This window comes from Copadichromis virginalis, linkage group LG18, assembly GCF_057382275.1.
Source record: "Copadichromis virginalis isolate Kocher_CV1m ecotype Utaka linkage group LG18, C_Virginalis_male_GT1.1, whole genome shotgun sequence".
NCBI classification, from domain to species: Eukaryota; Metazoa; Chordata; class Actinopteri; order Cichliformes; family Cichlidae; genus Copadichromis; species Copadichromis virginalis.
Window position 1 is genome coordinate 31,578,786 of NC_140635.1, and position 26,546 is coordinate 31,605,331.

Sequence of the window (26,546 nt, forward strand, 5' to 3'; positions counted from 1 at the left end):
TTATTACCGCTAATCATTTATTTAAGCTCAGTTTTTAAAACCTTAGGATGTAACTACAGCCCAGCCCATGCAGCAGTATATGAATGACTAACCTCGTATTGTGGATGGATTATCTCAGTTGTTCTCCTGGCTGAAGTTTGGTCCTTTTACAGCATCCTGCCATGCGATTACATTTGTTCCTGACCACCGAGAACACTCACGTTAACTTTTATCGAGTGGAAAAAAAGTTAGCTTGTTTATATTATGCTAACATCATTATATACCAGCTAGCCCAACTTCAGTAACCCTACAAACGTCACTGCTGTTTAGTTTTCTGTCTTCATTTATGCTGGAAGTGATAACAGAGCTGTACATTTTAATTTGTTTCCAAAACTCCGCAGTCAGGACATGCTATATTGTATTTAGATAGAAGCTAGCGAGCTAACTCCCTGCTAACTTCTAACTCCGTTAAATGTCATAAATTCCGTTTTCATGGATGCCTGGATGTTAAACTCAATTGTTACACCTGGTAGAGCAGAACGCTGATCATTTTATTAAAGATGAAAGACTTTAGACAGTTTTTCAACTCTCAGTAATGCAATAGTGATCGTTTGATATATGGACCTGCAGCGGAGTTTAGGTCCAGACACGGCTAGTGACGTCAGACTGAACAACCGGATTATTATTATTATTTGTGCTAGAGTTCCCACATTTGACTAGCAAGGAGGAGTGCTAAATTATCATTATCAGCTAACACTAGCAAGCTTAAGCAAGCATCCAGCAACTTGACATGGATGTCTGCTAATTAGTCCTAAGTTACAGACTAATAAAATACCAAAACTGAAGCACGAACTGGACATATTGTAGCAAATAGCAAATCACAGAATTTGTCAGATAATTGTAATTAAAATGATCCCAAGGGCTCCAACAGCTGAAACACTGAGGATAGCTCCAGTTCAGTTCAGTTGTATTTATATAACTCCAAATCACAACAACAGTCGCTTTAAGGTGCTTTAAGCTAGTTCAGGGACTTGAATTACTGAAAGTGAGTCCTAGCAGATGGCCACCAATTATAGCTCCCTGTTTCAGCACAAGAGTCAGTCAGAGTAACCACACCCTTAACTTTAAGCTTTTGCCATTATCCAGATGAAGGATTTATGAAGATACAAACTATCTATTTAGGCCAAAGCTATATTTAGAAATTTTGAACATGCTTGTTAATGCCGTTAAGTTGGGCTTTCTTTACATGGGAGTCTATGGGAATTGACTGGCTTTTAGATTTAGCCTCAGGTGGTCATTTGAGGAATTACAGCCGTTACAACATTTATTTAGTCCTGGAGGCTGCTGCTTGGTGTCATTGTTATAAAAGGAAATATTAGCTCTTTTTCTGTCATTTATTATTTATTTTTGCTCATTTTGTCTCAGAGGACTGACTCAGCAAGCTTCCAATGAATTGTAGTTCTTTCACAATGGCTTCAGTTTGCACTTAGGGAGATTGTCTTGTAGTCCCATATAGAATAAATGCATGTTTGTGTTTCTATACGTCTCGTGTGTCTCACACTATAGTTTATTATCAGTGGCTCCTTGCATTTTTCTCTTGCAACATAATACTAATAAATAAGTCCAGATCAAGTGTCCCTTACATTGCTTGTGAACTCATACTAAATGATACTAAGAGTCACTTAAGTCTCGTAAAAGTTTTATACTAGAGAAACAAAGATGAATATTTATTGTACAGCTGTTTTTCACTGTATGTGTGCACAACTCCGCAGAGCATCGCGCCTCTAGCCTTGGGTTGAGTTTGATCTGCTGTGATGGATGCACCACTTTTGTCTCTCTGGCCTTATTCTAGACTCTGGTGTGTGTGTGTGTATTCCTTTCTTTTTATGATGTATTTATGTACATTTCTGGCCAATTCCTGTTATGTCAAAATTTATTCACACAGTTGTGTCTTCTTTCTGTGTGTGTGTGTGTGTGTGTGTGTGTGTGTGTGTGTGTGTGTGTGTGTGTGTCACATTTTCTGAGCCTGCAGGATTACACCCACTGAACCTTGTCCCCTTGTTTAAGGGATAAGTGTTTATTGTGTCACATTTGTGTGTCTCAGTAGTGGCATGCCTATTCTTGCTACCTGGATTTTAGAAAGGGAGATAATGTAAGATACAAACTTAAAAGAAGACCGTGGATTTAAGAGATCACAGCATGATAAAAAATCTATTTAGAGTTATTGTGGTAGAGTGCCACTTTACCTTCAGGTAATGCTTATTGTTCGTCCACTGATGTGCAAGCAACATCTATGTGTTTTGATGGAGTAATATAAGTGAAATTGTTTCACCGGTGCACATGTTAAGTCCTTCAAACATCTGTGCCGACGGACCTCTTGTGTAGCTTATTATGGTATCCACGGCTCTCGTTGTCACTAAAATGGTTAAAATGTATGAGCTGAGTGGATAACCTTTTTTGCTCTACATCGAGAAAAGCACTGAATGTATTTGGGTGCATGTCAGGAAGTTAGCACCTGGAGGCAATTAAAACACCCAACTCTTGCAGTTACCATCACAAAGTGCACCCGATTCTGGTGTCACAACTGAGTCAGCTCACACAGTGGCAAAGCATGCTCATACTTTTAGATTTAGCTTAGCGGTAATTTTGTTAGGACATTATTATCTCATATTTCAATGAAGGATAATAGCCTATAAATCCTGTTAGATATTACATGAAAAGGATTTTCCTTATAAATCCCGAACTTGCCGGAGGAAGAAGATGTTTTTAAGTTTACAAATAATTCAGTGATAGCTGCTCATACATCCACAGGTGCACCGCGAATAGGAACATCTATATGCTAATTTCTTTTGCCTTAATTTGTTTTGACATTATGACACTGACAGGTGAAGTGAATAACACTGTGATAACAAGGGAACATTTTGTCCTCAAAGTTGAGCAGGAAAAATGGATACATACACACATTCAGTATACAGTCATGGGATATACTTTCAAAACTTGTCTTCTATTTAGACATTCACCACTTTCTATTAATCCGATCGCATCAGAGGATCCCATCAGATTATCTCATGGAAATATATTTTTTTATTGGACTAAATATCGTTTAGAATGAAAAAGATGCCAAATGGGACATTGAGCCATTATTTTAAAGTGTTAAACATGACATCTGACACAACTGCATCATAGATAGTTTTGTTGTATAACAATGTGACAAGGTGTTATCCCCTTTTTAAATTGCACACAGAGAAACAGTGAAGGGCAGAAAATCTGATGATCTTAAAAAACTGAAAAAACATATGAATAACAAGGATGGTTTCATATTTTAGCTGCGTTCCCCTAGTCTTGGGTACGCTGGATTTAACAACACTTGCCCATCCTTGATTATAGCTCCTCCTGAAAGACTCCTCTACCTTCTCTCCTCCAGATTTATTTTAGAAATTGAGACATTTTGTAATGGATTTCCAGGTCACAGACAGGATGACAAAGGAGACGAGGAGGAAAATGAGAAAAGGCCACAGACTAAATACAAACTAGGAAGGAAGGAACAGGTAAAGTCAGACAGGTACTAGCAAGGGGAGGGAAAACAACAGAGTGGAATAAAAACACAGAGCCACATGAAGCACTAAACTTCCAAATCAATCTGGGAGTAACTCAAAGAAGGACCAAGAATACATTCACAAACACGAGTTGGTTACAGAGTGGAGAAACGCAACAGTCACGTGGAAGAGAAACTTCAGCAAAATTTGAAAAAAATCTAAGAATTAACAAAATTCTTTGTTATCGGTGTACTTTAAAACTATAGTTCCTAGATGATAACCCTTAGACTCGGTCCTCTTGGTTTACTTGGTTTTTGATTAAAGTACACCGATCAGGCATAACATTTTGACCACCCTGACCCATCGAGGCGTGGACAGTAGATGTGTTGTGGTATCTGCACCAAGATGTTAGCAACAGATCCTTTAAGTCTTGTGTATTCTGACACCTTTCTATCAGAATTAGCGTTCAAGTTTTCAGCATTTTGAGCTTCAGCAGCTCGTCTGGTGGATCGGACTACGCGGGTCAGCCTTCGAGCATCAGTAATCCTTGTCCATGCATGACCATGTCGCTGGTTCACCACTGTTCCTTCTTTGGTTTCTGATAGATCACCCCACAAGAGCTGCAGCTTTCGACCCAGTCATCTTGCCTTCACAATTTGGTTCCTTGGGAATGTTCAAAATGTTTACTTGCTTCCTAATATTTCAAACTAACAAGGCTCCAAGATGAAGAGATAATCAGTGTTATTCACTTCACCTGTCAGTGATCATCATATTATGTCTGATCAGTGTAAATATAACATTGTTGTCCTGTAAAACAGAAGTATAGTGCAGCACATTTACAGTAAATGTACTTCTATAGTTAAATCTCAGCTCTCTTATCGTCTCTGTAATCAATTGCAGTTGACTACGATGACCTGGATGACTGAGAACCTTCACAGACAATTGCAGTTATGTTATTGTTTTTTGCCATTTCATCAGTTTACATAACTAATCTGTCTGATGTAAGAAGCGATCTTTACTGATTATTCTAGAAGCTTCATATGTGCAGACGTCCCACCACCTCATAAAAACATAAACATACACACATGACAGGAGCTTCTTATCAGCCAGTTAACCTACTCAAGGTTATGTAATCTTTAATCGTATTTATTGCTACCGTATGTTAGTAACAGCAGGATTCTTCGTGTGGAGGGAAGCCATAAAAGAAACAGAAAGCCATTCACACAATCGATTTAAACGAAAGAGAGAAAACTGTTGGAATTTAAAGAGCGCAGGGAAACAAATAACCTTTGAAATGATTCTCTCTCCATTTTCCCCATTTTTCAAACACTGAGTTTATCCCATTGGGTCATTATGAAACTTCGAGACAAAAGCTTTCTAATCCTGGCTCTTCTGCACTGCCTTTGATGGTTGGGCGTGCATGCAAGTCAATGAGCGTGTATGCGTGTGTGTTCGTTTGCCGGTTTAAAAGAAGAAACAGCAGGTGGACTCTATCAAACACAGCAGAGCATATGGCGAAAGATGATGGTAGAAATTAGTATCCGGGAAGCATCGGCTCCTCCTCCCAAATCCCAAGAATATTAAATCCCGCTGTGGGACTAAAAGTTTGCACCAAACAAAGAGCCGGCACCTGCCTTAGTTGGTCCCAAGAAACCGCTGCTGTCAAGGAACTGCGATGCTTTTGTTGGCCTACATCGATAAACCACGCCTCCCTCTCCACAATCCATCCTTTCCTCTGATTCCCTCGCCGCGGCTTTATTCTTTCACATCACATCTTTCTCACGTTAATCTGTGTTTCTACTTTCGTGCCAGCACCCCCCACATGTATGTGTAGGGTTAGTGAGCTTATTGTGTTTCTGTGTGTGTGTGTGTGTGTGTGTGTGTGTGTGTGTGTGTTTGTCTGTGTGTATAAGCACGCCTTTTAGGCAAGAGCACTAGTAGACCTCTGGTTGGACGCTAAAGCCAGGGTAGCTGGGGGAAATTAAAGTAAGGACTTATCACCACAGAAGGAAGAAGCTCTTATAGTGGCTCAGTAGCTGCTCAGTATTCTCATTGCACAATAGAAGCCATAGTGGATTGTACCACAATACACCGAATGGACGCTCTTTGGGAATTTCTGTTTTACATTCTATAAAAAAAACTGGAAAGTTTCGAAGTTCATGTGTTTTTGATTTATGACTTAACTTGCTTCTCTTTGTTATACCCAGAGAAGATGCACAAAATGAAAGGATGAACGTCAGGTTACTTTAGAAGCAAAGGCGGTGCGTTTTGCAACATCTTGCATTTGTTAGGCTGCGGTTTTTGTATCCCTGTGTTTGCTTTATGACATATCTCTAAATGTTTGACTGTGTTCATTAGACCTTAGCAGTGCTTTTGGAGTCCACAGGATAAAATGTATATTGATCTAGCACAATGGGCAGCCAGAAAATGCACCACATTCACTGCAGTGAGTTTGCCAACTCCATTCACTGAGGTGGATTTTATGGACAACTAACAGTGCCCGGCCTTCGCTGTTAGTGAGGGCCTGGATTCTAGAGGAGGGAGAAACCGTAGACATTTCTTTACAGCCAAATTAAAGCATTGAGTTAAAAAAAATGACTTCTTTGTCTGAAAACGACAGCAAGTCACATTAAAAATGTATGCATGCACGCAGCCTGCAAGTCCTTGGGCTTATTTGATAGGGTTATGTTTTCAAAAAAGCAACATAGAACTATTAAATCAAGCTGTATATTTTTTTTCATTTCATATCTTTTTTCTTAAAAGCACTTCTTTCCTTATCGGAGAGGAACAGCCTTTTACCATGTTCTGACTGTTGATGTTATATAGTTTGTGACGCACGTGCTTGGAACGTAATAAACTCAACAACCAGCTGATCCAAGCTGACTTGGCCAGAGCGTGAATGAGTAAAAAAACAACTACACATAAGAAATATTAGAATAGAGCCTGTTGTGATGTTAAAAATATCGGCCAATATATTTAAATATGAGATTTTCAAATCAAGAAATTCCAATATAGGTCTTAAAATCCTCTATTGATCCGGCTCTGATAAGAAAAGAATGAGACCTTCATTTTTAGTTGTGTTTTCTACACAGTACAATTCTAAACATCAATAAAAACGCCAGGAATAATTTTTGTTTTGGTTATCAGCATGCTGATATTAACAGCCATATAACCGTTTTATTTGGTTCTTTTGAGCCAGTTCTGATATTTAGATGAGTGTTTAATCATTAGCTAATGCTAAGCAAGCTTGATTAGCAAGCTGCATCCATAAACCATACAGATTTGTTGGATGGGCTGTGCCTCAAAGGAATAATTATTTATCAGATAATTCCACAAACCTGGAGATGCCTGAAACTGCAGATGGCTTCCACAGTTCTCAGTAGAGGTTTGTTCTTTGGTTTTTTTAGCATTTGATTTTTCACGTGTTCCACAAAGGAGGCCTACATGTCTGACTGTGACGCTACAGAATACTCTGTAAGTCATGTGTGGAAAAGTGAAGAATATGTTGACAAAAATAATAGAACACCGTTTACCAGTGCTTTATTTTACCTTTAAACATAGTTTACATTTTACATTCACACACTAATGATCTCATATTTACTAATTTGCATAACCGAGGTAAGCATTTAATTTATGTATGACATTTAGGTTCCTCACTTGTTGTGGTAAAGGTCAAATCATTCAGCCTGTGCTTATGTCCCAAACCTAAATTGGCAGGCCTTTAGTGAACTGTCACTTGGAAACAGTCACCTGGTGACGCGCATCTTTTTTAATATTGTGCTGAATAATTTCACCCTAAATAAACAGTTATTGTAGATCACTGAAACAGAACGGAAATCTCTGTTTATTTAATGTGTCGTTTTTTTCCCCCCCTTTTTTCTTTTGATTTATTCCAACTTATTATGCTTCTCTTTCTGTCTCTCTGTCTTTCTTTCTTCCTTCTCCGGTAAGCATTTTAAATCAGGGTCACAGTAGGGAGGCAGGCTAACAGGTTCAGCTCCGCACACACATCTCTATCGCTGCATTCATCAAAGCATACTATATTTTCTCTCTCTCTCTGTGTCGCTCTGTAGGGAGTTTGGCTGGAGGGATCCAGAGCTGCCAGAGGTGATCCAGATGTTGCAACATCAGTTCCCATCAGTTCAATCCAATGCTGCTGCTTACCTCCAGCACCTCTGCTTTGGAGACAACAAGATCAAATCTGAGGTATCAATCACTGAGGGAAACCTGCACAGACACAAGATTCTCACACACGGAGAAATTAAATATGTCATATTTAATTGACATAAATTAAATTATTTAATTTAATTGATGTCATAGCGCTACAACATAATGTTGCTTAAACACACACATGCATGCTTTAACTCTGTAATTTTAATCAGAACACCCACTGAAATTCTCTCCCAGGGCTTCCTCTGGTGCAGATGAACATTAAGGTAGAGTTTGAGTAACGTTCTGTGGTTTGCTGAACATTTTTTCGTCAGTGCTTTCTGTGCCACAAGTACGATTTCAGAGCTAGGTGCTCTATGACTCTGCGTGTGTGTGTGTGTGTGTGTGTGTGTGTGTGTGTGTGTGTGTGTGTGTGCTCGCATTAAAAATGTTTTTCATACTTATGGAACAGACAAATGGTGAAATAATACTGCAACTTCTCCACGGTGCTTTCTGTGTGGATTCACCAATAATGTTCCTGAAGCAGACTGCCTGTGGTCATTCTAGCATTGCAGCGCATCAGTTATCTTGCCAGCGGGCCTTACTTAAATTACACATATTGACATTTTGGAACAAACAGTAGTCTTTATTTACATGGCACCTCCACAAAGTGCTTTTTTCTGAAAACAATCTACAGCAACATAACATTTTAAAAAGAACACAGTAAAGAAAATCAACTATATATTGAAACAATGTATGCAAAAAAAATTAAAATAAGAAGTGACTAATTTTAGATAAAATTGTGAAAACTGGATAATCAATAAAGCAGTTAAAAGCAACCCAGAAATAACAAATGAATGCAGAATGCATCAAAACAAAACAAAACGGCAAAGTAGCAGATAAGTACGCCTGCTTTTCACTAGAGTTTTTTTAAGACAGACCCAAGTCTCTGATTTGTCCTGATTGTCTGTAAATGAGTTGTTCTAAATGCACCCAAGCACCATCATCTTTGATCATGGGTCACCATGAGAGAAAACAAAGTTTTGAGTCTTTAAAGCCAAATATATATCGTTTTTGACTATTCTTACGGTGGCCCTGAAAGATCAAACACACTGCAACCAGCTTGGGAAGTGATGATAATATTAAATCAAAACATACATTATCTGCATCTTTTTCTCCCTCCCAGCACAGAAGAATCTTCTGCTTCTTTTAAGCGTGAATCAATGCGGTCTTTCCCGTGTTTTGCCTTCAGTCACTTCCACGGCTATTCCCTCACGCTGCTGTTTCCCCCAAAAACACTCCTGCTGTGAGAGTTGTTCCAGCTTTTTTTCCTGTTTGCTGGTGTTTTCTTAAGTCGCAGTGTGTTTGACCTCTCAGGGCCACCCTATATTCTTTGTCCGTTACACCAGAAGATTAAAACACTAAACAAAGTAAATGCTAACGATCAAAGCATTCATTCCGAATAGGTCTGATGCTCGGAAACCCAAAGGATCCGTCGCCATTGTTTGCGGATGCTTAGGAGCGACTTGAGGAACATGACAAAGAGTCCAAAGTGGAGCAAGATAACACAGAACACCCCCAGATGGCTGTGTTTGCAGCACAAGGGGGCCCTACCCAGTATTTAGACAGAGGTTTTGCTGTTGTAACAGATTTATGTCTATTGATGCTGTTTTCCACCACAGCTGTTTGCTAATTGATCTAATTAACTGAAAGCCCATCATGCTTTAGGGCTGGTCTGGCTGTCCTCGCATCCCGCACAGTGTTTTTTTGTATTCATTTTTCCTCGGAAGTAAACCTGCATGCAAATAGATGCCTTTGTTGAGTTCACTAATGTAATGTTGGCGCTTGTGAGTTCAACCAAGAGTAAAAAAATAAAGTCTTATGTAATTTGTATGTACTGTACCAGGTGCCATTGCTCTCTAACACAAGAACAAAGATAAAGCAAGCAGGGGGTTAATTTTAGCTGAACTCCTCCTGAAGATGAGAATTACAGCTGCTGTTTTCTTCCTCCTTAGTCCTCTTTTGCTTTTTAATATGAATGAGTTAGCTAGTGTGTTTTCATAGAGGGAGGAGAGGAGCTATGTAGTACCAGAGACCAATGTGCAGATCATAATCATGCCACATAATAAATAACTTTATATGATAAATGTTTTATGAAGCTTAAGCACAAAAATCTACACATTGAAAAATCTGGTTAATTTGTTAACTTATTTAGTCCCTAATTGGAATTGATGAAGAAGGCTTTCTCTCAGTGTTCTTCATTCAGGATAAAGAACACCTGATTAGCATCACACATTGTGAGAAATCAGATGCTGAGCTGGAAGGCGGTGAATCTGCCCAGTTTCTTCATAGGAATCTTTTATGCTTTTCTCGGCATTATCTAGTTCTCTTTGTTGCAGCAAGTAATGAAGAGAACTGCAGTATGAAGTATGTGTCTGCACTGCAATATGTGAAGGTGTTGCTGAGTGTAATGCATTACATCAAGAAATGAAGATTGAAGACATGCCTTTGTTCACAATAAACTCTGCCCCAGTCGTGCGCACCTGCAGGAGCTCCGCCACACTGCTCATCAGATGGCATTAACTCCTCATTACGAGCACTTAACCCAGTTTTGCTTATAACTGCGTGCCTACACTTGCTCCTCCTGTCCTTTGGAGCCATCACTGCTCAGTGTCTTGCAGAAAACAGTTTCATCTGTCTCCTCAATGTCAACTCAGTTCAGCTCTGTTCACTTTATTAATCCCCATGGAGGAAATGGATTCGAGGGCAAACAAAGTTCTTCAAACAGCAATGAGCCAACAGGCATTAAAAAATAGAGTGAGGGAGAGACGAGGTTGTGTAAGATGACTGATGAAGTATGGTAGTATGTAGCGCAGGACTGCCAAAACTACAACCCAGGGGCCAAGCTGTTTTTGTCCTTGAGAAAGATGCCTGACTGGTGAAATAATAGACAGAGAGATCTCAGCCCGTTCCCATTCTCAAGGTGTCAAATACTGCTGTTATTCCAGAGCTGTTGGCATTCCCAAAATTACGCATAAGATGTGTTTTGTGTTTGTGCGTGAAACGAGTCTAGACAGTACTAAGTTTGATCTGTCACTTGATTGTAACACTTCTGGGAGACCCCTTGAAATAAAAGCCCTTTAAGCGTCATTTTTCAACTTGCAGAATTATTGTAGCACTCTGTCCTTTAATCACAGGGTGGTTTGGATGTTTTTTTAGTTTTTTTCCTAAACCTTACCAAAACATTATAGTGTCTAAACGTAACCAAGTACTTCAGTGCATTCAGTCATGTGAAAAGGAAAGTTTTCACAGGACTTTCTGAACCCCATGATTCAATACCCTGCAGGACCATGTTTAGCAGTCATTTTCTGCATGACTTTCTCAGTCTCTCACATTATTGCAGAGTAATTGCGTCCCATTCTTCTGTACGAGATCGTTTCAGTTCCTTACGATTTATGAACATCTGTTTATGCACAGCTCTCTTAAGGTCCCAGCAGTTCAATCAAGTTGAGGTCCAGGCTTTTTCCACACTGAGATTCTTTTGTCCTGATGCATGATCCCATCACGAGTTGTAGAATGTGGATCCAAACACTCAGACTCAGAATGCAGGAAGGAATTAACAAAAAGAGAACCATTTATTAAGGCTGTTGGCAGATAATCCACAAAAAAGGGATGAAACAAAAAGTCCAAAAAGGAACTGAAAACTATAAAGTATTGGAAACATAAAGACAGCTGAACTAAATCACAGAGCAAAAGCAAAGCACAGCTATCAAAATAAAGCAGGAAGTGAGATAACTAAACAGGGAAAACACATACGTGAATGAGGTCGACACAAGAGGATGGGAACCCTGATGAAGGAAATAGACTCTAAAGCATCTATGAATTAGACTAAATACACTGAAAATACATGAATCAAACCATGAGTCGAATAGATTATTTAAATAAACAAAACCTGAAAGCCCAAAAACCACAAATACCATGTCAAATGACCCAGAACCTTGACAGACCCAGTTTAGCTGTCAGAGTTGGCCTACATTTGACTCTGGAGTACTTTGGTATACAGAGTAGTTCATAGTTGCCTCAGTGACTGGTACGTGCCCAGGTCCTGCAGCTGCAAATCAATCCCAAATCATCACCCCTCCACCACCGTGTTTGATAGTTGGGATGAGGTATTTGTGCTGATATTCTGTGTTTGTGTGTTTGTTTTTAGACAAATGTGGCGCTTTGCATTATGACCAAACATCTTATCTTTGGTCTTGTCTCAAAGGGTCCTTGAAAGTAGAGTAATACATACTAATACGTATGTTTACTTCAATTCCACAACTGTTCTGTTTTGTTGATAACAATAAAACTCTCCGGCATGATGGCGCCTGTGTTTGGCTTTGCCGCTGTCGGGTGTAGCTGTTTTCGCTCTATTGTTGTGTTTTTTCTCTCTACTCTGCTGTTTTTTAACTGTTTTAATGATGTTCTGGCTGCCTTGGTCTACGACCGTCTGACGCTATTATCCATCCGTTCGTCAATGACGGCCAAAGATGTTTTTTCCTCTTCCTTTTGTGGGACTTTCCATTCTCCACTCTTTTTCCCGCATTCCTCTGGTACCTTCCACCCTCTGCCTGTGACTGAATCTTCGGCCAACGCTTTCAGCGTTCCCCGTAGACTACGGAGAAGAAGAGGAAAGAGATCAGGCATCCAGGTGAAGCTTAGGCTCCTTTGGCGGCGGGGGCTGATTAGAAAGCGATGTCGGGCGTTTTCTGTTGCCTACGCACATGACAGCTATATGGAGAGGCCTGGCTCTCGTGTTATCTCAGAAGGGTTCATCCAGACTCTTCTGCTGACTGGTTTTTTATCCCCTCGGTGAGTGGAATATATGAACATGAAGGCTCTGATCTCGGGAATTTACGCCCTTTAGCTCGAGAAACTCGAGCTTCTACCAACAACAATGTTTTCACCCCGCTGTCTATGGCGCTCTTTAATGCCCGATCTTTGGCGAATAAATCGTTTGTGCTTAACGATTTCATTGTTTCTAAAAATCTGGACTTCCTGTTTTTGACTGAGACCTGGCAACGGGGTTCGGATTATTCGTCTACTATTGAAATGTGCCCAAACGGCTTCTCTGTCATTAGCCAGCCTCGAGGATCTGGTCGTGGAGGAGGCCTCGCGGTGGCATTTCGGAGCCGTTTAGACTGCCGTGCAGTGAAAGTTGGACACTTTCTGTCTTTTGAGCTGCAGCTCATCAAAATCGGAAAGAAGGATCCTTTTCACTGTGCACTGGTTTATCGCCCTCCTGGCCCAAACAGCTCGTTCTTAGCTGAGTTTAGTGATTTTCTGTCCTCTACTATGAGGTTGTCTAAATTGCTTCTTGTGGGAGATTTTAATATACATGTCGATGATGAGTCCGACCCCTTTGCTAGGGGTTTTACCAGCATTATGGACTCTTTTCATTTTATCCAACATGTATCTGGCCCCACACACAACAAAGGCCATACATTGGACCTTGTCTTTTCTTTGGGTCTGAATATTGATTTTATTTGTTCTAAGGACATTTTTATTTCTGACCATTATTGTGTCTTTTTTAATATGTCTTTTTGCAAGCCTATGTCTCCTGTTCATCGGACAGTCATTTCCCGTACTATAAACCCCTCCACAGCACAGAAGTTCTCTGATGCTTTTAAATTAACATTATCCCCACAAAACGATGTTGAGTTTTCTATAGATCTATTCAATTATCATTGTCTTTCGATCTTAGATGAAATCTGTCCGATTAAAATGAGACCTGTGCTTGTTTCTAAGTCTGTACCCTGGTTAAATGACAACATTCGTCTTATAAAACGAAATTGTCGTAAAGCCGAGCGGTTATGGAGGAAAACGCACTTAAATGTTCATCTCCTCTATTTAAAGGATCTTTTAGCCTCCTTTAACAGTGCTATTAGAGTTGCAAGGGCTGCTTACTTTTCTCAGTTGGTTACAAAGAGCAGAGGTAATCCTAAAGTTTTATTTGATACTATTACTAATATTATTACTCCTGCTTCACCTGCCGCCATTATCTCCTCTGTTGAAGATTGTGAAACGTTTCTTGATTTCTTTTTAGAAAAAATCAGTAACATAAGGAAAAACTTGTCCTTTTCAGCATCTGCGCTGTCTGCTCCCACGCCAGCTCGGCCTGTCGTTTTAGAAGGTTTTTCACCTGTTTCACTACCAGAGTTGGAAAAAATAGTCAGTGCAACAAAATTATCCACTTGCTCTCTTGATGTGTTACCTGCATCATTATTTAAAAATGTTTTTTACTCTACTGGTCCTTGCATTCTTACTATAATTAACACCTCCTTGGCTTCGGGCATAGTCCCTGCCTATTTTAAAACTGCTGTTATTCATCCTTTGTTAAAAAAGCCTATGCTGGACCCATCTCTCCCTAGCAATTATAGACCAATTTCAAAAATTCCGGTAATCGCTAAGATTTTAGAGAAGATCGTGGCTAAGCAGCTTACAGCAGTCTTAGATAATTATAGTATTTTCGACAAATTTCAATCGGGCTTTCGTAAAGTCCATTCCACCGAAACAGCCCTTCTTAGAGTTTCTAATGATATTCTGTTACAAAGTGATGCAGGAAATTGTTCTGTTCTCTTAATGTTGGATCTTACGGCGGCTTTTGATACTGTTGACCATTTTATCTTACTTAACAGGTTGAAATACTGGGTCGGTGTCTCTGGGACTGCATTGAAATGGTTCTCCTCGTATCTCTCTGACCGATTTTCCTCTGTGGCAGTTTCTAAGTATAGATCATCTTCTGCGTCTCTGTCTTTTGGTGTGCCAAAAGGCTCTGTGCTGGGGCCATTACTGTTTTTAGTCTATTTACTCCCTCTCCAGCACATTCTGAGCCCTTTTGAGGATATTTGTTACCATTGTTATGCGGACGATATCCAACTCTATATATCTTTTAAGCCGGAGGAGGTTTCTAAGCTGCAGCTTTTAAATGTGTGCTTGGAAACCATTAAAGGCTGGATGGCTGAAAACTTCCTCCAACTAAATGATAACAAAACCGAAGTCCTCTTATGTGCCCCAGATAGACATAGACCCAGTATAATAAATGCTCTTGGTCCTCTTTCAGCGTTTGTAAAACCATCTGTCAGGAACTTAGGGATTATCCTTGATCCTGCTCTTACGTTAGATAGTCATGTTAAATCTCTTGTTCGGTCCTGCTTTTATCATTTAAGAAATATCTCTAAATTGAGCTCCATAATTTCCTATACCGAACTCGAGATTGTTATTCATGCTTTTATTTCATCACGATTGGACTATTGCAATTCCCTGTTTACTTGTTTAAACAAAGGTTCCTTGGAGCGTCTGCAGATCGTTCAGAATGCTGCAGCAAGACTTCTGACGAAAGTTTCTAAATATTCACATATAACACCGTTGCTTAAGCAGTTACATTGGCTTCCTGTCGAATCTAGAGTCCATTTTAAGATTTTGGTTTTAACTTTTAAGGCTCTTCGACAACAAGCACCACCATATATTATTGAACTTTTGCAGCCCTATGCCCCTAGTAGGTCTCTGAGGTCGAGTAGTCAGGGCCTACTTGTCATTCAGTATACGAGACTGAAAACTAGGGGTGATAGAGCTTTTGCTACTGTGGCCGCTCGACTTTGGAACTCATTGGATTCATTGATTACTTTTAAAAAACAGCTAAAAACTTATCTTTTTAAAATTGCTTTTTGTTAACTTTGTTTGTTTTTTGTCTTTTAATCTGTTATATCTGTAAAGCACTTTGTGATGTCTATCTAGAAATGTGCTATATAAATAAAATTTTACTTATTTTACTTACTTACTTATAACCACGTACTCTTACCAAATACTCTTAGCGCCGTTCATTATAAGTTTTTGTTGTTTGAATGTTTGCACAGCATGACTGTAAAACGAAACAAAAGTGAATAACTTAAAAAAAACAAGTTACACGTCACCCTTGGTAAGAAAGATCTCCATATTTTTGTTCCCTCTATCTAAAAGAAAAGGAGGTAAATCTACAATCACTTTGCTGCTGGTTGTATTATTTGGGGTTATGTGTTGGTTTATTAAAATGCACTTGTAATTGCAGTTTTTTTGACACAATATTAAGTTCTTTATATTATCCTAACCACCCCAGGTTACAGGGAATATGTAGTGACTGATTTTGTAAACAGCCAGTATCGGCTCTGGCATTTTCAAACACATCTGTGCAATAAGGCTTAATGCTGCGGTACAAAAGTCATGTTAGACAAGCATCTCTGCACAATCTCTTCCACTGCTTTTGTTTTTATGGAGAGGAGCCAGTCTGCCCTACATTTTCTCTTTGTCTAGACAGAGGAAAGCAGGGAGGGCTGATAGGACAGAAAGTGCAGTGGCTGGCATTTCAATAAATCTCGTATCAGTGAGAGGAGCACCAGCATAGCCTGTTTGTTTATTTTAGTACTAACAAGGTAAAAAGTACAATTCACCTGTTAACATTTTGTGAGGAGATTGGGGTAAACGATGCTCCAATGTCTTTCAGGCTAAATAAAAACACCCCTCGTTTTATTATAATCCACACCTTATATCTGTCCCTCCTCTCTGGTCTCAGATTCGGCGGCAGGGTGGAATCCAGCTGCTGGTGGACTTGTTGGACCACAGGATGACTGACGTGCACCGCAGCGCCTGCGGAGCCCTGAGGAACCTGGTGTATGGCAAAGCCAACGACGACAACAAGATCGCCCTGAAGAACTGCGGAGGCATACCCGCTCTAGTGCGACTGCTCCGGAAGACCACAGACGTGGAGATCCGAGAGCTGCTCACAGGTAACACACGTGCACATACGCTATCTAAACAAAAGTTTTGGACCACGCCTCTTTATCTTTGAATCCTGGTGTTTTCAGTCTCATTGTCACATTGTATAAAATCAAGCACCTAGCCATGCAGCCTGCCTTTTAAAACATTTATGAATGAATGGGTCATTAAAGTGGTCGCTCCATACAGTCGAGTACAGGTCAATTTGTGAATTCTCTTCCCTCCTAGATCTTTCATACCATAGCAACTTAGATACCAAGCCAGACAATAGTTACAAATTACAGAGCGAGATCGCTCCAAAACCTCTTTTAGATTAAAAACTGGCTGCTTCATTACATGTGCTACAATGGCTGAGCAGTTCTTGTTGGTGTAATCTATAAGTGGCCCAGTACTTGTCCGTATAGTGTATTTTGAAGTTGCCATCATTAGTGAATACTCACCATATTTCCTGGGAACTAACCAGATGTGTATCCTTCTCCTGGACAAATGAGGCTTATTTTTGTAGAACATTATGTGAACCTCAACTAGCACTAGGCTTGTTGGACATTTCAGCCTGAGGAAAGGGCTTGAAATTGAATCAATAGAGTCATGGGCAGCTAAGGCTCACTGATTCACATGTTGAGCGAAGGCTGGCCTGTGTGGTCCGATCCAACAGATGAGCTACTTAAGCTCAAATTACTGAAAGAGGGAATGCTGGTTCTCATAGAAAGGTGTCAGAATACACAGTGCATCATTGCATAGCTGCAGAGAAGTCAGGGTGCCCATACAGGACATAAAGGTCCTGTTGCTAATATACCAAATACTATAAAACTGTAATTCAAGAAAAAGTCTTAGATTTTCTACCTGTGGGTACTCCTTCGTACTATAGTCCCTATATAGTCCTCACACACGTTATTTTCCTTCACATGGACAATACAGATATGACTATATTTACAGAGAGCAGTCCAAGACACAAAACATGCCGCATTATGCATGTTTCCATTTACACTTCAGCACAAATACAGAGGCACACACACACTCACACAGAGGAGACAACTGTTTACTGCCTGCCTACTTCCCCGTACTCATCAAGTGCTGTTGACTTGTCAAACTGAATTTCTGTGCAAAGGTCTGTACTGCACTTGTATCCACAGCATGATTGTATCCTCTGTGAGTAAACACAAATATCTCCATAGAAATTGTGTTCAGGGTGGACTAATTTGAGGTTCTATAATCCACGTGGAGGTCAGCATTTGTAAACTCGGATAGATTAAAGGATTACCAGCAACGCCTCTTTTTTACAGCATTTACTGTATCCTGGCAATCTCTTTTCTGATTAGAGTTTACATGGACGGCCACACACTCTTACCTCTCGAGAGGGATGGAGAGATGATGGAGCCAGAAGAGGAATGTTACTTAATTTTCAAACTGATCTACAGCCAGAAACTCCCAGGGGTGGGGCGGGGTGTTTCCAGTCCATGAGCCAAATGAGAAATATAGATTTCTCTTACCAGCACCAGTACTCATGAAAACATCTTTGCTATGGAGCTGCAAAGAGATGGATATTTGTCCTATGATTTATGCCTTTTATTGCCGTAGTCAGCCTGTGAGGACGTGTAAGCAAATCAGTGACGACATTAATACCACTAACAAATGAACCAAATAGTAACAAAGATCTAATTCTCTGGGAATCCTTGGGTTGATCTTTGCCACTGATGGGTTGGTACTGACCTAAACAAACTTTGTTCCCTTCCCACTGGCAGTGGCCTCCCCTCAGCAGGACAGTGCCACTCGCACACGGAAAAAATGCTAGGCATTGACTTGAGGAACATGACAAACAAGGTGTTGATAAGCTTACATAGCCCATTCTGGTCGAGCATATATAGAATGCATGGTTGCACTGTCCTCCGACCCAGAGGACCCAAAAGAACCAGACATCAGAGGACATTCCCATGTATCTATGCCCTGATGGGTTCAAAGCTATTTTGGCAGCGAAAGTGGGTTGTTTCATTGTCGTCTGATTCCTGTAATTGTCTAATCTAGTACTAGACCACATGAAACCATTACTTAGCCATGCCAAATTTGTACTAGATTAACAGGAAGAGTGTGAAACTGAAGTCTAATCCATATCTATTCAATTCACAGAATTGTTGTTCACAAACAAGAGTGTTTCAATTCAGAGAAAAACCCAAAAATCATATGACCCCCTATGAGCAAGCACTTTGGCAACAGTGGGAAGGAAAAACTCCCTTTTAACAGGAAGAAACCTCCAGCAGAACCAGGCTCAAGGAGGGGCGGGGCCATCTGCTGCGACTGGTTGGGATGAAAGCAGGAAACAGGATAAAGACATGCTGTGGAAGAGAAACCGAGATTAATAACAAGTGTGATTCAATGCAGAGAGGTCTATTAACACATGTTGAGTGAGAAAGGTGACTGAAGAAGAAATACTCAATGCATCATGGGAATCCCCCAGCAGTCTACACCTATTGCAGCATAACTAAGGGAGGATTCAGGGTCACCTGGTCCAGCCCTAACTATATGCTTTAGCAAAAAGGAAAGTTTTAAGCCTAATCTTAAAAGTAGAGATAGTGTCTGTCTCCTGAATCCAAACTGGAAGCTGGTTCCACAGAAGAGGGGCCTGAAAACTAAAGGCTCTGCCTCCCATATTCTACTTTTAAATATTCTAGGAACAACAAGTAAGCCTGCAGTGCGAGAGTGAAGTGCTCTAATGGGGTGATATGGTACTACAAGGTCATTAAGATAGGATGGGGCCTGATTATTTAAGACCTTGCATTTTGATTCCAAAAGAAGAATGTATTGCATACAAATGACATCACAGGGCTTTCAGGCCACCTTGCTATAAGGACCTTACCCACAAACTGAGTATCGTTGAGTCAAGCTGAGCCGAGTAGGTACTAGTGGAAAAGAGGCATTAGTTATGCTGCAGTAAGCCTAGGCTGCTGGGGACTTCCCATGCGCTGTTTCTTCTTCACTCTTACTGCTCTGCATCTACTCATTAGTCATGATTAATCTCTGGCTCTTTTCCACAATGTATTTATTGTCCTGTCTGATTGTTGATAGCACCAAGAGAAGCCACAGTCTGTGGATGAATCTCAGCCGATTACTTTGATGATACAGTGCCAAGTAGTTTTCATTTGGTACAATTACATGGGATATTTAGGCTCGACCTAGATTTGGGGGAATACAGTAAAGTCCTTTTTTTCTGTTTTACAAATCTGAAATCAGGTTTTTAACAGCATTCTTATTTTATCGAGGATGTCTAACACCATTTCATGACAGTATTCCAAGCAGCTAACAAATTCTTGGAGACATTAGGAGAGGTTTCAGTCCAGCTTACCTGTAACTGTGAAAACTTGTTTTCCCTCTCTGCAAACTGTCCAAAAGCAAAGTGTCTCCTCACACAAAAGCTGCACAGAGCCTTTGCCCACATTCCAAATTATTTACAGCAGCACTTCACACATCAGGCTGATGTGAGATATTGGTGAGAGACAAACAGTTTAAGAAGTATATGGGCTGATATCCCACAGTTCTGAATAGTAATGGAAAAGTCTTATTAGGAAAGTTAAACCAAGAAGCATGTCAGCTCCAACATACAGCCACATGGTGTTGAGTTTGACCCGCGTGTGCATTTCTGAATATGCATATGTGTGTAGTGAGTCTAGAAAAGGTTTTAGGCTTAGCAGAGATGGAAATAAAAGGGTTTTGTATGCTGCTAGAGTCTTAAAGAAGATTACCATATAAATTAGAGAAGCAATTCAAGGCACGAAGCACAGAAATCCCTCCTGTCACAAATTAATCAGCTGAACGACCGACCGGACGTAGACAGACCATGCTCTCCTCTCTTCTGTCTCTCAAAGACCCAGAGGAAATAACTCTCTCTCCCTCCCTGTTTGCCAGCCTCTCTCACTCCCTCTCTTATCCCTCTGCGCTCAGATTCTTGTAATTGGTCTCTCTCTTTTCTCCTGTCTCTCTCCTGTCCTCTTTGCCTTTCTCCATCTCCCTTTTTTTTCCCATCTTTTTCTATATTGCCTGCCCTCTCTGGCTCTTGCTTGCTCTCTGGTGAGCTTTTTGAATCAGGATCACAGTGGGAAGTCAAGCTGCCTGCCTTGGTAGCTACAGACTCGCACAGACACGCAAACATGCACAAAGGGCTGGTTCACAAGCACACACATTCATTCACGTGTGCAGCTTGCTTCATGGCACAAAAAGTGACAAGCAGGCTTGTTGCTCTGTGCTCTTCAGTCTCTTTCAGTTCAGTAACTACGGTCCTTTTTTTTACCTTCTGTCTTTAGAACTAATAAAGGTTATATGGGGGGAATAAAGCAGATTGAACACACCAAATAGCAGCATTACTGCTGATGCATGATTGTGTGTTCAACATCTTTAGTTCTTCATGTTATTGTTGTTCTCTGTGCACCTCAGAAGTAGGTGAGGTTGTGCTCCATTCTGTTTCCAGTACGTTAAATTTGCCCGGAGCTGACCCTGGGCACCCAGGCGAGACGGGCAATAGTTAGACTCTGGGTTTGCTGAAAGGGAAAGACTGCTGCCCCTGGATCCAGACAAGCAGCAGAAGATGGATGGTTGGACATATTGACGGATGGAATACAAATGTTAGATTTATGAAGAATTATCAAAATAGTGTAAAGCAGGGGTGTCAAATTCAATTGCACAGGGGGCCAAAACTCAAGGCACACTTTAGGTCGCGGGCCAAACAAGATAAACATTTATTGAACACACTAAAACAATGTTTTTTAAACATAAATATGAATAAAAACAGACAGGAATATTATTCCAGATTAAATAAACTTAAAAAAAATAAACTTTAACTTTAAATATTTTGCTCTTCATAAAACTATATCCTGTCAAAATTATGCAAGTTAGAAATATGAACATGCTGCCAAAAACCCCAGAAAAAATAAATGAAAGCATACACAAGGTTCGAGCCGCATGTAGACGGAGCTGGGCATTGCTTCAGGAATGGAACTAATAAACTGTGCGGGCCATTCAGTGTCGTACTTTCCCTTGAGTGTATCATTACACCGCAGCTCCATCTGAATCTGCACAGGTGCAATTCAGCAAAGTCCGCTGACTTGGTTCAGCATTACTTGGCAACAGAGAAAGTGAGACAAGTTGCACTGGTGCATTTGTGACAGCTTCACTTGAAATACCATCACCGCATCATACATGCCATGTCCATGAACTGACAGATTTCATTGCTGAGCTCAAAAACTCTATTGAGAATTTTTATCCCAACTCAGCCAACGGACCTCTGTATGATAAGGAATGTCGGCAAACTCTGAATCTATTTCCCGCATAAAAGACTGAAATTGACGGTGATTTAAACTTTTAGCTCAGATAAAATTTATGGTTGGCGTTACGGTGATCATTACATGCTCCATTTTTAGGACTTTACCACACAGCGTTTCCTGGTGTATGATGCAGTGATATGCTGTTAACTCACCGGTACAGTTCTCCTCCTGCATCTTTACTCGCATCCTGCTGACTAGTCCACTTTTTTCACCGCACAACACCGGCGCTTCATCTGTTGTAAGTCCAACAAGTTTGTCCCAGGGCAGTTTCATGTCGGTTACACTTTGACATACGTTTTAAAAAATGTCTTTTCCTGTAGTTGTCCCATGCATCGATTTAATGTTCAATATTTCCTCTACACGGATGAAGATGGCCAGCTGTGCAATGTCCATCATGTCTATACTTTCATCCACAGCAAGAGAGTATGCAATAAAGTTTTTGCTTCTTTCACACAACTGTGTTCTTAAATCAGTGGCCATCTCACAAACCCGATCAGCAATCGTATTTCTCCTCAGGCTCACATTTGCCAAAATCTGCGTTTTGTCTGGACACAAGACGTCGCACACCTTCATCATGCAGCTCTTCTGAGTGCCGGGCTGATTTGGCTGTCTCCTCTGCTACAATAAAACTTGCTTTCACAACAGCTTCACTTTGTGATTTTTGCTCTGGTGAAAAAAGTCTGCTGAAATGTCAGATTCTTCTTTAGGCTTCTACTTTCTGTAGTTTCTGCTCTGCATTTAGGTTTTTCAGCTTATCCTGACGTTTTGTCTGGTAGTGCCGTCTTAAATTAAATTCCTTAATTACAGCCACATTAGCTCCACTGATAAGACACACGGGTTTACCAGCAATGTCTGTAAACATATATTAAGTCACCAGTGTTGGGGAGTAACGGAATACATGTACCGCCGTCACGTATTTAAAATACAAAATATGAGTAACTGTATTCCGTTACAGTTACCGTTTAAAAAGGTGGTATTTAGAATACAGTTACTTTGTTGAAATAAATGGATTACACTGCGGTACTTTCCTGGTTCATATTGTGGTGGGTCAGGACTGTTTGGGTGTTGTTTGACAGCTACGTTCTGTTGTTCCAGGTGGCAGCGTTACGGTTGCCATGGTTACAGGGCGACGCTCTCTCTCTCTCTCTGCGACTGTGTGTTTCCTGGGTGAGAGAGCGCCTTTTTGTTGTTGTTGTTGTTGTTGTTGTGCTAAGCTACCAGGCAGAATGCTATAGGCATAGCTCTAAAGAATGTAGCCTCATGGGCAGTGTAGTCCGTGTTGCATTGAGAATGGACTGCCATACCCGTTATGTGTCTGTGAGCAATAGGAGGGAGAAAAAGGATAGTGGAAAAGTCTGAGCTGTCATCGAGCAAAAACGGGAGCTGGAAGCATGTAAATATAATAATAACCACTGCAGCCAAGAAGAGTGCCTGACGAGCCCAGTTGTAAGTAAGGACTCGACTGTACACTGTGTTTGTGTTTTCCTCCGAAACAAGAAGTTCCGTTGGAGCAGCCTTTCAACGCCTCTCTCTGTCTCTCGCAAGAAAAGTTGACCCACACAACAAAGTAAAGCTATTTTTCAGCTACGAGCTGACATCACACAGCAATAGTACATTCGCGTAGTTGTACAAAGTATGATAATATATTAAGTAATCCAAAGTATTCAGAATACGTTACTGTCATCGAGTAACGTAACGGAATACGTTACAGAATACATTTTGGGGCATGTATTCTGTAATCTGTAATGGAATACATTTTAAAAGTAACCTTCCCAACACTGTCAGTCACCCACTGGCGCTGAAAGGTTCTGCTTTCAGAATCAACTTTTCTCTTCGCCATTGTGAGCGGCTAGCTTCGCAATAACAGAAGTTTGACCTGATTGACGCCACCCCCAAAGAGCTTCTCCATTGACGAGGGAATGTTCCCAGTTAGCCTAGCGTTCAGCAAGGAGGATGCCGCACTGCATTATGGGATCTGTAGTTTGTATATTATTAGCGCCTCATATCGCCGGGCCATGCATAACAATAATAATACATCTATATAAAATGATCTCGCAGGCCGGATATAAATGTACGCCGGGCCGGATGTGGCCCGCGGGCCTTGACTTTGACACATGTGGTGTAAAGGATATATGAAGAGTCACAGAGAAGCAGGAAGAACTAGGAGCTCATGGTGGATTCAGTTGAGAAAACCGAACAGTTATTTTATTAACCCCAAGCTTTACCTGTCTATGTTTTAGTCATTTTAATTCTACACGAGGTCCATTTATTGCTGCTATGAACATGTTGGTGAAAATGATTAGCTAATCTGAGCTACAGAGGAGTGCTAATAACATGACATCGGCCCCCTCTGACTCACAGCTTGCTGCGCTTTCTTTAACTTCTTTATTCCCTTCACAGATTTGCGTTCTGTCAGTAGCTGTGGTTCCACTTGTCATTACAATACAACTTTTTTTTTTTAGTCAGTCATGGGAGAAAACACCACTGCAAGCGACAGGTCCGGACTGTTCACGCTGGTTAGAAGCAGATATGGAAGCTGTCAGAGTCGTACTGATGGGAACGCTCCACAGTCTAGATGCAGTCCAGCAACGGTGCTCATCAAGCTTTAGCAGAGCAAAGAGGACATCAGCTTGATAGAGTGAGGGGCTCATATGAAAAAAGGGAGGACTAAAAGAACAATTCTTGATTAACAGAATGTAATAGTTAAGGACGCCTGATAGGCCAATGCATGAAAAGATATAAAAAGATGAACATAAAGCTGCACAAGACTTAAAATCAGTGGAAATAATGCAAAAATATGTTTTTGTGCATGCCGCACATCCACAGTTAATTATGTAAACATGCAGCAGTTTTGTTCCCTTGAGTTCTACGGTGCTCATTATCTTTTCAGTCCATTTAAAATGATTTTTAATGCAGTTCCTCTGTTAAGAAAATATCAAGCCTCTTTCATAATTACAGGTAAATAATAAGTCCATTCATTAAAACCAGATTGAATCTCATGAAGAATGGGATATTACCACAAGTCTTCTTCCTTTCCTACTTTCTTTCTGCCATATTGCAGAAGCACTCTGGTTGACCTTGACATAAACTATATAAAATGCTTCCCCACAGTGTTTCCAGTGATCAGTGACAAAGTCATTAAAGGACCCAAACTGTGTAAATATAATTACTCACTTTGAGGCTCATTAATGCACACAGCTATAGGCCAGTGTAGACCAAGTGATTAAACAGTAATCATTATGACAACAGAGTAAAGCTGACACCTATGATTTTAATTTGAGGTTATAAATGTGTCACTTCTGGGCCAACAAAGCGCTGCTCTGATTATGTGCCAGTATCAGTAGCTGCAGAGTGCAACGCTGACAAACATGGTAACATCAGCTCTCCTCCTATTCTAAAAACTTTAGGATATGACATATGATGCCTGAAGAAAGGTGTTAAAATAATATAAAGCCAAACAGATTAAAACTCAATCACAATATCAGATTTTCATGATTGTAGTGCTTGAATAATCATCGCAATCTGTTGAATTCAACCGTAACTTTATTGATTGTGTGTAGCCTTTTTGGACAAATTGAGTAGAAATGCAATCACACTGAGTCTGTATTACACAGTTGTTACCATATTATTCACACAGTGTTGCTATTTCACCTTTAAATATCATCAATACAAGGTTATCATGACACCCCTAATACTGATATAAAGTCAAAAAAGTCAGTGAACTTGTCACGGTCCTGGGTCGGGTCGACCCAGCATTTTGAGTTTCTTATGTTTTGGTTTATTTTTGCATTATGGATTGGTTATTCTCTGGTGATACTGTTTTGATTACAATTATATTCTGATTCTTTAGTTATCTGATGATGATGTTGATGACGATGATGATTATGTCTGGTTTAGGTTTTGTTATCTTGCCCTTATGTTTGGTTTAGGTTGCCTGTGCTTGGTCTTCTCTGCCCGTATGTCCCTCTGTTTGTCCATGACGTCATTATGCCTGTTTACGAGTCTGTCTCTGTCTGGCGTGTGCTTCCTGTCTTATTTTGTAGGTCTGTGTCCTTTGTCAGTGCGTTCAGCTTTGTGCTCTCCCTGTCTCGTCAGTGTAATCAACGTCAGCCGTGTCTCCCAGCTGTTTCCTCTTTGCTCCGTTCACCTCTTGTATTTAGTGTCTGTGTCTTCCCCTACTCGGTGTCGCATCGTTAACGTCTGTTCACCCTCACTTGCTGCGTGTTTAGGATTTCCAGTCCTCCTGCATCTCTGTTTAGCGTTTTGTTTGCTTTTGTGAGTTTTATTTTATCTTGATGTTCTGCTCCAGCAATAAAGCTGCATTTTCTGTCTAAACCTCGTGTCCTGAGAATCCTGCATTTTGGGTCCACCACTCCTGCCTGCCTGCCACACAGCCGACCATGACAGAACTAGCCATTGTAATTAAGTCTGCTGATATCAGCACAATCTCACATATATTTCATGACCTTTTTATTCAGTGAATTTATTCAGTCAAGATCGGTATAAAAGCTGCACGTAGGCTGTTCTTTCAAGTCAAATCCATACGATGCATCTTTGTGCTGCCATTGACCCTGCTTTAAGAAATCTCCTTTCTGTGTCATGTAAGGCAGCAGTCCCCAACCTTTTTTGCGCCACGGACCGGTTTATGCTCGACAATATTTTCACGGACCGGCCTTTAAGGTGTCGCGGATAAATACAACAAAATAAAACTAGTACCGGTACCGAAAAAAGAAGATTTATTCATAACACACGTGAAAAGTACCAGGAAAACCGAGGTAAC

General features: G+C 40.5%; 1 protein-coding gene across 8 annotated transcripts in view; it reads left to right on the plus strand.

Annotated features, from left to right (window-relative positions):
* The window catches only part of ctnnd2b (catenin (cadherin-associated protein), delta 2b), a 236,594-nt gene that overhangs the window by 167,727 nt on the left and 42,321 nt on the right, over positions 1-26,546 (plus strand). For all 8 annotated transcript variants that reach the window (XM_085440168.1, XM_085440170.1, XM_085440172.1 and 5 more), the window contains 2 exons: positions 7,589-7,721; positions 16,255-16,468. In XM_085440168.1, the coding sequence (XP_085296294.1) occupies positions 7,589-7,721; positions 16,255-16,468 (347 nt within the window). The remainder of the gene's footprint in view (positions 1-7,588; positions 7,722-16,254; positions 16,469-26,546) is intronic.